Raw genomic sequence first — 13303 nt, 5'->3', positions numbered from 1 at the left:
ACGACGAAACCTTCCATGACAAGCGCATACATAGCACATACTGAACAAGGATTAGCAAGAAACATCCACGCTCGCGATTTTGTCACCCCTCTCCCCCACCCACTGAGTGCTGTTTTGACCGGGAAAGATGATTTTAGCCATGCCCATGTTTTTTTATGGCGGAAAACGTTCACGGTGATTTAAAATTCACATTTTTTTAGGTTTCATTTTATATTAAATCAGCGACCGCGAATAGTGGGGGTTTACTGTACTTTTCTTCCAAACAGCTTCCAAACAAATCACAAATCCGCCCTACCATGGAATATTGTTCCCACATCTGGGGTTGTGCCCCCAAAACCTCTCTCAGGCTTCTTGATTCCGTTCAGAAGACGGCAGTTAGGTTAATTAATGATTCATCTCTAACAGAGTCTCTCCACTCGCTGTCTCATAGACGTACTGTTTCTGCTGCATGCCTCTTCTACAGATATTTCCATGGGCACTGTTCTTCTGAATTGGCTTCTATAATTCCCACTCTCTCTTTCAAAACAGTCCGAACACTTGCCACCACCAGCCAACATCCATTTACTGTCCAACTTCGAACTCACAGAACCAACTTTTCATCTTCCTCGTTTATTCATTCAACTGCCGTTTTTTGGAACAACCTTCCTTCATACGTATTTCCTGAAAATTGCAGTCTACAGAAGTTCAAGTCCAATGTCAACAAACATTTTCTGAACCTCCAACCCGAGCATGGTACTAAGTACTATAGGTTCTAATACTTCTCATGTTTGGGGTTTACATAATAAAAAAAAAAAAATAAAGTAACTTCATCTTTCCCCGGGGCTTCATTCCTCATCAGGACGGATATCAGGTATGTTGTATGTGTTACTTATTTGCGATCCATCTTCCCCACTGCTGGCATCATTCCCTCGCTCCTTGTATAATTCTCTATAGTAGTTTTCTGCTATTTGAATTATGCCATCTCTGCTATTTATATGTACACCATCGCTATTCATCAGTTTCAGTATCATTTGTCTTTCTCTATTACTGCTCATGGCTGCTGATTTAAATCCTTTGTTTTCCCTCAATGCTTATTCTACTTTTCTCATATTAAATCTTATATCCTCTCTGAGTCTCTTTCTAATGGCTTTGCATAACTCAGTATACTCAATTTTCTCCTTGTCAGTGTTTATCTTGCGCTTCATTTGTTGTCTTCGGTTTATCATGACAAGTGTTTCTTGACTAATTTTTTCTTCTTTGGATTTCTTTTTACCTATAGGTTTCTAGGGCTTTATCACTTTCAAAAAGTTGTAATATTCCTCGTTGATATCTTGGTCCTGAGCAGTCTGCAGAAGCGCAAACTAACTTGCTCTTAAGTTCCAGTACATACTGCTTTTTCTTCTCTTCTGTTATCTCAAAGACCTTTGTATTATTTACTCTAGTCAGTTTTTTCCTTTCTTTTCTTACATCTATATCAAGTGTGCATCTTACCATTCTGTGATCACTTCCAACATTTACCTTGTTCAGGGCAGTAATATCATTCATGATATATCTTCTGTTAGTGAGGATGAAGTTGATTTCATTAGTTGTTAATCCATTTGCACTCTTCCATGTCGACTTTCTGTTCACCCTTTTCTTGAAAAAAGTGTTCATTTCTTTCACCAATTCCAGAATTTCCTATAGTTCCCCTTTCTGTGCTGTTTTGTCTCTTTTTAATCTTAGCATTGAAGTCACCCATAATGATAGTGTAGTGAGTTTTCTGTTCATCTAGAAGACTCAATTTCAGTGTTCCTTTCTACAACCTCTTCATCATCATGGATCGATGTTGATGCATAAATCATTATAACCTTTAGCTTATACCTCTTAGAAATCCTGAGTAGTAGCCTTGACACCCTTGGTTGACATACTGTTGAATTCCAAAATGTTGTTTTTTATATCTTTATGGATCATTTTTTGTAAACTCTAATCTAACTGTACAATTGTTTGCAAATGAGTAAAGAGGCTTACCCTATTTTCAATAGATGGGTACTATAATCCAGTAAGATGTGATTCAGATGGCTTTCACATAGTTTCCACAAGTGGCATTATAATGCACAGTCAAGAATATGACAGTCGACTTTTGTTTGTAGCATGGCTGATGCGATAGACACATGCAAATGAATTCTAGTATTTTCTCTGGTGTTTTTCAAAGTATTGATCCGTTTGGTGGTGATGTAAACTCAGTAACATTACTTGAAGGGTCTAATAATTAATTATAAATTCAGTATTTTGACAATAGGTCGTGAGAAGCCCAAGCATAAGTGTAGTTTCACGGACACGTTGAAACAAGAATTCCCTTTCGTAACTGAAAGTCATAATGTTAACTGTAAAGTTTTATGCACTGTACAGCTGAATTTTCTGTTGAACATGGTGGTCGTTCAGATATTAAACAGCACACTGCTAAAAAGAAGCACAAATAAGCAGTTGCAGCAAAAATTGCAAGCCATAAACTAACCTCATTCATGACAAAACAAGATGTAAATGGTGAATGGAAACATCTTGCTGCACAGCACAAGAAGGATTTCTAGCTTTCCATAGTGTCAAGCATAAACATTCATTTAGATCAGTGGATTGCACATCTACCATCGTACAAAACTTATTCTCAAAACATTTCACATGTATGTGCAAGAACAAAATGTGAAAGTATAGTTGTGAATGTACCGGCTCCATTTGTATTTCGTGAAGCGATGAATGACTTACGTGAGGCAAAATATGTATCTGTTATGTTAGATTCATCAAATCACTCAAGACTGAAGTTGGTCCCAGTTTTTGGCAAGTTATTTTATACCTATTAAAGGAATACAAGTGAAATTGTTGGAATTACAAAATCTCGTAGGAGAAATGTCTGGGATATTAGTGGATTGCATTCTGTCCATATTGGAGAAATACAAGTTAACCAACAAGATAGCATTTTGTGGTGACATCTGCAACACCAACTTTGGAGGCATTGTGAAAGAGGCAAGAATAATGTCTTTCGTAAGATAAGCAAGAACATGAAAATGGACATCTTAGGAGTATGCTGTGCTGCACATATGCATAATGCTTTGCAAACAAGTGCTGATACTTTGCCAATTGATGTGGAATCAATTATTAACAAAGTAAAAGAGAATGGGCCCGAGGCACTGAAATCCTTTTGCAATTTTGTAGAAGGGGGATACAAGCAACTTTTAGGAAGTGTGAAGATGTAATGGCTTTCATTGCTACCTGCAGTGGAAAGAATAATCAAGATGTTTGATGGTCTCAAGTCATATTTCTATCACAAGATAAAAGCCCAAACTCTTGAGGGATTTTTTTAATAATCCACAGTCCCTTCTCTGGTCCAAGTTCATTCATAGCCAACTTAAAATGTGTAATAACACTATCAAAAAGATTGAACGAGAGGAAATTTGTGGCAGTGAGTGACACAAGAACTGATTGCCCTGACATAACAAATGCTCAATAGAAAGGAGCAACATTTTTTTTTTTTACATCTGCTTCCTGGACCTCAAAATCCAACTGGTAGATGATGGTCATCAGAGATGTTGAATTTGCTGAAACTGTTATCACTTTCTATAATACGTTCCTAGAATATGCGTAAAACTCGGCCAAGCCTTTTGCAGAGATATATGACTTTAAATGGGTTTTGTGTGATTTCCCTTAATCTTGGTGTGTCCAAAACATATCCAAAATTGACACCAAAATACTAAAAGTAATAGATGAAGACGAACTATTCAATGAAGTGAATCATGTGAATCTAAGGTTGATCATTGGAAGAAATGTGGTGTGACGACTAGCAATAGGTGGACTAAGACAGTTCAGACAATGAAAAATGAAGACATTAGATTTGGGAACATAATACGTATTGTGAGTTTTGTGTTAGGAATACCAGGCGCAAATGCATCATTAGAGAGAGTGTTTTCTTTAATGAATGCATTTTGGACTGATGAAAGGAACCAGCTGGCCATTGAAACTGTACAGGCAATATTAATAACAAATATTAATAACATTTTAAGGACATTTCTTGTATGGACTTTTAAAATTTCATAAAGGAACAATCAAACCTTTTGGAAGAAATTTAGTCATCGAAAAAATATGACAAAAATATTAATAGTGTATATCCTGGACCGTCTGCTTAGTAAAGATTTGTGTAATTTGACAATTTTAGTGTGAGACTATGACAGCAAGAAATGTGCAAGTAACCTATATTAATTTTAATCAAGCTAAACAGTTATGGCTAGTTGGCATGAAACGAGTACAAGAGGATCCTTTTAACTAATATGACACTCGAATCATGTCAGCTCGCCATGAGTGTCCCTTTTTTTTTTTTTTGTTTTTTTTTTTTATAAATCTGGTCACTGTGCATTAGGGGCATTCAAAACATTCCCTGTACACAGTCTATATATAGAAGTACATGAGTCTCCTCTCAATCTTTGGGAAATGTTGCTACTCAACTATGAAGGAATACAGTCTTCCTTCCTCTCTGGCCATACTTATTTCAGCCCCAGTGGATCATGTTTTTTAGCAACAATCCAATCGGAAAAAGGTTACTACAGTTAATGCAATGCTGGAATTTTCTATATGGATAATATCTCAGAAATCAAACACATATAAACCTCCATTGTCGGAGTATATGCCGTTCTTTGATTTCTCTTTCCAACAATGGGTAAAAAAGCAATCAGCAGATCTCACCATCAGGAAACTCCATGCTGCATATGTAGCTATAAATCCTCAGAATTGCCAATTATATATACAAATGGTTCAAAAACAAGTATGACAGTAGGTGCAGTTTCTTCCATCTTTTCTAGTTCTGTGTCCCTTATGAAGGAATATGTCTACTTCAGTCTGTCCAGTAAAAAAACAATGATCTATTCTGACTCTTTGAGTGCAATAACATCATTAAAAAATCCATCCAAGACAATCCACCTTGTCTTGAAGCAAATTAGATCGCAACTAATTGTGTTACATGCTGTTAACCAGTCAGTCACTTTCTGTTAGATACCAGGTCATACAGACATCAAAGGAAATGAATATGCAGATAAGCTGCTAAACATCCAACAACTGCATACTCTCCTTACTACCAAGTGCTGTATATAGACTACAAATCAGTTATAAAAAAACGTGTGTGAAGAGCAATGGTTGGAAATCTGGCGGTCTCGGGGTGGCAATAAGCTGCTGCAATTTAAAGGAACTCTGTTGTGGGTGCAAGGGATCAGATATGCAAGAGGAGGCAATCCTGACCAAGACATGTATTGGGCACACACACATTTTACCCTTATTTTCTGCTCATGGGGATGGATCTGCCTCTTTGTACATATTGTCAGTATTTATGCCTCTGCTACGGCAGCCATTCCTACTGGGTGGCAGTGATCACAGTATGCTAATGTGGAATTTAATAAAAGACTACTGTCAAGGTAAAGGGAAAGACTTTTGCTCTCATGAGGGTGACTACAGTGGTCCCGAACAGTTTTTAAATTCTGTGCAGTGGGGTCAACTTATGATGTTACCAACAGCCCCTTAGAATTTGCTGTTGGTAACATCATAAGTTGGTCCCACTGCACAGAATTTGGCAGCTAACTTCTCTGCAGTGGCAGAGAAGTTAGCCGTCAAACTGATGTCTAATTTGGAAACATCCAAACCCCTATTCTTCTTCTAAATATCCTTACCCTCAGTGACAAACAAACTGAGTGACTAACTTAAGATTGGTCCAGAAGACCTTAATTAGAGTTTTAATTCCATACTTTTTTAGTTTAAGAGTAGAGTACAGAACATGCAAATATAATGAATTGTAAACCACTGTTTTGGTATGTGATGGTATCATAAGGACAACATTACAGGAGTGTAAGTAGTCATCGTTTTTCAGTAGGAGGGGTTATTCTCTTAGTTAAGAAGCATATTAACTCTAAGACAGTACATCCAGTCAACATGGGTGACCATTGCAATGTTGAGTCATTTTGGTATGAGATAAGCACTTGGAAAACAAAACTAGTAGAAGTGTGTTATTCTGCCCTTCTAACATGTGGCAGAAATAAATCAGTCTTTAATCAAGTCACAAAGGAGGGACAGGTTAAGGCAGATTATGTGAAGTGTCTGGCAAAGAAAAGCAGCAAAGGCTTCTATTAAAAATAGAAGAAGGAATTAAATCATATTGGGCCACGATGTCAGTGGGCTATTGATGACTTTGCTCAGGTTCCTGACAAATTGAATCAGTATTTTGCCCCTACATTCACAAATGAGGAATTCTTTAGCTCCTGGGGGGCACCTCCATAGCCAGGTGGGAAGGAGCAACAGTGCGAAGCACATGCTTCTTGATTAGACCGGGGTTCGAGCCCGTCACCACCAAATACGGAGGAAGTGGAAAGATCAGGGAATGACCACCGCATATTCCCGGAGCAATATGACCTTAGTTGCTAATGCTCCTAAAAACCAAATAACAACAACAACAACCTGGGTGGGGAGCTAAATGACTTTGTGATAACTGAAAGGAAAATGGACAAGGAATGGATGAAGTTGAACATAAATAAAGCACCTGGGATGGATATGATATATTCAATCATATTAAGACAGGCTGCAAAGGGGGTAAGCAAGCCTTTAGCCATAATTATGAGAGCATGCATGGATTCAGAGGAGGTCCCTATGGACTGGAGATGTGCGAATGCATCCCCAATTCATAAAAGGAAGATAAAAAGGTGACGTGAGTAATTACAGATCTGCTAGCTGAATGTCTCTTCCAGGGAAAATAATGGAGTCACTGGTTAAAGAAATAGTACCATCTGGACAGAATGCAATCATAATGCAGTCACAGCATAGATTTGTTAAGGGGCAGTCCTGTCTAATCAATCTTGATGGGTCACTATGAGGCAGTGACCAAGGGACTGGATGCAAAAAAAATAATTTTGATATCATATACAGTGGATCCCCTCTGCCGATTTATAATATTAATCCGTTCCTGTGACAACATTGTATGTGAAAATATCGTAATGTGAACTCAATAATGCACTGTTTTTTGGTAATTCATTCCGAGACCTTGAAATTTTCGCTGTATAACTAAGCTGTTTATCTCTCTAAAAGATGATTTTTATAATGGAAATTGTACATATTGATTAAAACTTATATATTGATTAAAGTGTACTACACTTTCATCGTTATCATGTTCAGTTATAAGAATCAATTTTTAATGCCTGTGATATTTTTCTGGAGGTCACCACCATAAAACAATAAAAACAATTTTTCCAGTTTATTGGGCTTTTCCATTAGCCCAATCTGTTATAAATGGGTAGTAAACTTGAGATAATACCAATAGCTGGAATTCAGTGGGTTTTTACGTTATTATGGTGAAATGTGTTTCCCCTTCCACGAAATCTTCAATCATATAAAAAAACAAATAAGATTCTTCTCTTATTTAGTATGGGCTTGGCACACCCAGGGTCCTGAGCTGGATATCATCATTCTTCTCTTGGTGATTTCTCTCTCAGGGTAACTCAGATTTTTTTTTTTTTTTTGGTCTGGTGCAGCAAAAGCCACAGGCTTCCTTGCGCCATATGGCTAATAATGATAATGTTTTTCAGATTCTTCCCTTCATTCCTATTTTTTAAGCTTTGTAAACTTGTTATTCCGTATCTCACTTGCATGTATCGTGTTAGTCACAATTTATGTATGCCATGTTTGTTATTGATTGCATTTTTTATTATTATTATTGTTTTAAATTTTACATCCCCCCCCCCCAAAAAAGTTATTGAATAGAAATATCAATTAGTTAGCATGTATATATTACAGTATTATTAAGCTATTACATAAGCGTAAATTTATTTTGCTGACCTCTGGAAAATATTCTTCCAATTTTCCTGTACCGTGTAATTTTGTTAATTGGTAACATAATAAAGGATAAATTTGTGCTTTATATCTTTACTTTTATAGCCTATGGATAATATTCCTTCTATTTTTGCTTATTAGAACTGCCATTTATTATTATTAAAATTCAAATTGCAAATGTGATTACAATGACCAATGCTTACTACATATTGTAAAGTGATTTGATTGTACAATGAATCAATTGTAAGGCAAGGGTCCACTGTACTTGGATTTCAGGAAGGGTTTTGATACTGTTGCACATAAAAAAAAAAAAAAAGGGGGGGGAAAAGCTGTATAAACAGGAGCAATGTGGCATTGAGAGCTAATTACTGAAATTGATAAAGGGATGGTTAATTGGAAGAAGACAAAGAGTGGTTATCAATGGGCTCTTTGTGGGCAAATGTTATCAGTGGAATCCACCAGGCCATAAGACTTACTAGGGAAACCCTGGAGGCCAGTGTAATTTTCAGTTTTATACCCTGACCTCCAATACATTCTATTTGTTGACTAATATCTGAAAACTAAATGTACAAAAATCATAGTAAGAAACTAGATTATTAAAAAATCATAATAAGAGTGGATAATTACTCTAGCACACACTTCCTCACAATATGGCCATAAACACTAGTATGAGACCACTACAAGTTTTTTCCAGTAAGAATTTTTGACCCAGTCCACCTCTAGGCCCATATTTGATGCTATTGATGATATTAATAACATTAATGATATTGATGAAGGTATATCAGTTGCTGGAGAGGCCTTCATCGTGCAGTGGATTGAAAATGTCAATGTCAAAGTTTGCAGATGATACAAAGATTGGCAGGGTGGTTAACAACAGTAATCAGGGTGAGCTACTGCAACAGGATCTAGGAAATTTGTCAATGGCCTGAGAAATGGCAGTTGAAATTTAACATTGACAGATGCAGGGTATTGCATATGGGTAGCAGTTAATCCCAGAGTAACTTATCAGCTGTGTGGTACTACACCCAGGATAGTGGAAAATGAGAAATACCTGGGGTAATTGTGCAGTTAGATGCCCAGACAGCTCATGGGGTTTTGCTAATGATATAGAGAAACTTTGCTAGAACACGGCACACACAAATTGCAAGTAACACAATACGCGCAAGTGAGAACGGAGTAATGAGTTACAAAGCTTTAAAAATAGGAATGAAGAGAAGATCTGAAAATTAATTTTTTTATATGATTGAAGATTTCATGGAAGTGTAAACACATTTCATCATAATAACCCACAGAATTCCAGTCGGTATTATCGAAAATTCAATAAGATCGAGTTTACTGTCCGTTTATGATAGATTTCACTAACAGAAAAGCCCAATAAACAGGTGACTGCTAATTGTTTTTATTATTTTATGGTTGTGATCTCCAGAATTTCGACCGAACCACGTGGTGCCGTCGGAGACAATCGTAGGGTATTCTCCAGTGCTGCAGTCTCCTGCCCTGATTAAACGGCATGCTGTCCCAATTAAGCGAAGTAACCCTGGCTATTTTCTCGGTTGGTTTCTGTTTTTTAAGATTTTCCCCAAATAAACGGCTGCCCCGATTAATCGGTGGCCCAAATAACCGTAATCCACTGTATTATTATTATTAGCCATATGGTGCAAGGAAGCCTGAGAATTATGCTGCACCAGCCAAAAAAAATTTCTGAGTTTCCCTGAGAGAGAGAGAGAAGTAGAAGGAAATCATATTTAGCTTCAATGATTTATTTTCCACCTTCTTGGTTAATACAAAATCATATAGCTCTCTGGTAGAATTTGATGCACTTCTGGCATCCTCATTCCTAAAAAAATTACTCATGTGTGAATGTGGATACAAAATACTTATTCAGTTTGTCAGAAATCTGAGCAGAATCATGAAACAGTTAAACCATTCAAATCTAGTGGACCAATATGATTCATCCGTTCGTTCTAGTGTTTACTTAAGTAAAAATTACATCACCTATTAGGCAAACCTGTTATCTAATGAAAGCTGGAGGCACTTCTAAATCACTTCCCCATACCCCAAATGGCATATCCACCGAATTTCACAGGGCTATCTCTAACCGTTTTGACACTAGAGTCTCCCGGACAGGGAAACTTATTTTCTAACTGTCCAGTATATATTCCCCCCCTCCCCATACATATCACATGGGCTATCCATAAACCACATATTTTAGCTGAAGTACTGGATAGTGTTGCTTTTTAATTTTTTTATAAATCAAGAATTATTACTATGTGCTAACTTACATGAAATGTGAAACATGCTGCTTACATTAACCGACGTTTTAAATTTTTTTTTTTCTAAATTGGCTGTTTGTTCATTAATTTGCAGGAAGAAGATGCTGACTTGCCTACTTTTCCATTAGTTCCTGCTGACAAAGTATTATATTCTTCTGATTTAGAAGATGAATGGCGCAAGACAAGTCAGCCATTTGATGTGCAAGTTCCTAAGAAGAGCAGGATAAAATACAGTAAGTGATATCCATGTGTTTGTGTAAGGTCTTTCACATGCCTCTATTACTACTATTATTATAAATTTTTGGATGAATTCTAGGTCTCAAACTGAAGTAAAAAGTTCATATAAACAAAGGTAAAAAAATCCTTTGGATTTCAGTTAGAGGATTATTTAAAGAAAAAAGCAAGCAGTAAACATTATTACAAATGAATGACATATATGCGCCTAAAAGTCTTTCATCCTCCCTAGAATGTTTCCTCTAGCAAATGTTACATTCCATAAGAAATTTTGAACACTTACTGTAAACTTTGTATTCATGTATAATAAAATTCTTTATGTAATAACTTTTTTTTTTTTTCATATCGTTTTGACACATTTATATAAAAATTTCATGTTAGTTTTCTACCTGTCCATTTTAAAAAAATTTGACAACCCTTTGAGGTTCACAAAGTACTGCTATAAATTCTACAAAGGATTTTGTAATAATTAAAATAAATATAATAGAAAACTGTTGTTTATATAATTTATTCATTGATACTGAGCACTGCTATTCAGAATAGCTACCACTAGCCTTTAACTTCTGACACTAAGGTATGAACTGTGCAGAGGAAACATTTTGAGCTCCTTGGGAACAAATAAGTGTTTTGGACACTTTTGTCGTATTTTTACTTAATTGGCATATTAAACTGTGTTCACTAAATAGTTTGATAGTCTTAGTTGTGTTTATCAGCTTATTTTTAAATTTAGTTAAAATTTTTTTATGTTACGACTTAATATTCGTAGAGCTTTTGTGTCGGTAATTTGATGTGAATAACATAGCACGTAACTAGTAGTGTAAGATATATTGTTGTCATGCGGCACCAGGGGTTCACCCCATCTCCGTGTTGCTTTCTTTGTGGGGGTACCAGTTTGCTGGGAATGCCAGAGGTTTAAAAGTTTGTGGGTTTTGTACCTGTGTAATGTCATGCATCATTGTTCATCTGGTCATTTAGCCGCTGGAGCCCAGTGTTGCCCCACCTTCACCCCGTGGAGGCAGACCAGGAACCCAGTAGACTTAAGTTACTCTGGCAGCTGCCACGTAATTTCCTGAGATTTCAGTGGCTAGGACCTAAGAAAAAAAAAAAAAAAACCTATAATATATATGCATCTATGCAGTCGTAATTACTTTGGATGTTTGCATGCAGCACATGTGCATGCATTCATATGGCAGGAGCAGGGCAGTGCGTGGGATAATTAGGGCGAAAATTATTTATGGGCTAGATTAAATTTAGTGTGTAGGGCGTTCGCGTCGTGTATAGGTAGGGGCGCGTGTGTGTGTGTACTGTGTCGGGGTGGTTCCCAGGCATATGCCCTTCTCCACCTAAATCATTCAAGTAACAGAAAAACTGTAAAATGGGCCTGATATTTAGCTAAGAAATTGAAAATCCAAAACGAGAAAAATTTTGAGATGGTTACTAATTATAGGTAGGGGGAGACAGAAGAAATTCTCCCAGGTGGTCAGTGAGGCATGCCCGTGCCTCACTAGAAGGAAAGGTGGGGTAGCAGGGGGGGCGAGGTGACTGGTCGTCTCGTCCCCCTGCCAGGAAGGGGTATTAAAGGAGAGCCAGGCTAGTGCTTGGCTCAGGCTGCCAGAACGGCTGCTATTCATCCTTCATTCAGTTTTTTTGTGTATCTTCATGGTTGCTTGGTAGGTCATCTTTGGTGTTATGCACATTTTGGCTTCTAGCCATTATGTGGCTAGTGTGCATTCAGGTCCCGTCTTCTTCTTTTGTACAAGTCTTCAGCGAACTTTGAGAAGGCAATATATTCCTGTCTCCTGTTCAGGAAGTGTTGTTCTCTCTCTCTGGGCAAAAAGGTAATCCAGGTGAATGAGCTGGCAGCGGAGGTCATCATAAAGCTGGCATTCATGCATGAGGTGGTGCCAGCTCTCCAACTCTCCACAACATCAAGTAGGGTCATCTGTAATGCTCAGTGCTGTAAGCTTAGCCCTTAAAGACACCATGTCCTGTTAGCAGGAAGGTCTGCTTGGAGTCCCGGCGTGAACCATGCTGGAGCCATTGGGTAGAGTTTTCCAACATGGGGAAGAATCGTTTGGGGAATTCTCCTATCTGGTTTGCCAGGTCTGCATGATTTGTAAGTCTCTCTTTCTCAGTAAAACGGTTTGTGGTAGGATCTGCGTCAAAACCGGCAAAGGTACAGGCTCTTTCTTTGGAGAGTTCATATAATACTCCACATTTAGCTACTTTGAGGTTCAAAGGTAGGCTTCCCACCAGCACCTGCAGTGCATGGGTGCTAACTGTGCTGCAGGTCCGGGTTATAGCAAGCAGGATGGCTCTATGGATAGTCAAGGATTCTGCAATTTACAGCCATGGTAACTTTTGGGTACTATGCTCCGGAAGCATAGGTAGCTATCGGCAGGAAGGTGGCTTTGTAAAACAGCTTGAGGGTCTTCTTTTTCAATCCCCAGTCCCTTTTTGTGACTCTGGTAACAAGGGCTGTATAGCCCCTTGTTTCCAGAGATGTATTTCTTTCAGATGTATTTCAAGTGTGCCTGGAAGGAGAGAGTGGGGTCCAGTATTACTCCCAGGTATCTAAGTTCCTTGGAAAGTCGTAGTGTGATACCATCAATCTTAATCTGTGGGGGTCTCCTGTAATCTAGGGCACCCTTGAGGAGAATGGAGTCCGTTTTGGTTGCAGGGATTCTAAGGAAGTGGATGTTGGTCTACTCTTGTAGGATTTTAAGGGCATGATTTTTCCTTTCTTTCCAGCTGGATTTTGCAATTTGTCTTTATCATCAGGATGAGGTCGTCTGCAAAGGCTTGTGAAGATGCCTCTCCAGTATTGGTATTTAGGAATTCATCCAAGACTATGTTCCATAACGTGAATCCTAAAACAGAGCCTTGTGAACAGCCTCTGTTGATTTTTCTGGTGAGTATTTTATATGGAGTAGTCAACATGATGGGTCTACTGGAGAGGTAGCTTTGGATTACTCCATAGAGGTTGCCTG

General features: G+C 37.8%; 1 protein-coding gene across 2 annotated transcripts in view; it reads left to right on the top strand.

Moving 5' to 3' along the window:
• LOC150078439 (uncharacterized) overlaps positions 1–13303 on the top strand; it is a 308908-nt gene that overhangs the window by 229523 nt on the left and 66082 nt on the right. For both annotated transcript variants that reach the window (XM_090384725.1, XM_090384724.1), the window contains exon 10: positions 10174–10312. In XM_090384725.1, coding sequence (XP_090240851.1) covers positions 10174–10312 — 139 coding nt within the window. The remainder of the gene's footprint in view (positions 1–10173; positions 10313–13303) is intronic.

The sequence above is a fragment of the Mastigoproctus giganteus genome, chromosome 11, assembly GCF_048544385.1.
Source record: "Mastigoproctus giganteus isolate SK-2022 chromosome 11, ASM4854438v1, whole genome shotgun sequence".
NCBI lineage: Eukaryota > Metazoa > Arthropoda > Arachnida > Uropygi > Thelyphonidae > Mastigoproctus > Mastigoproctus giganteus.
The sequence above is the reverse complement of the archived record's forward strand: the minus strand, read 5'-3'. Positions and strand labels throughout refer to the sequence as shown.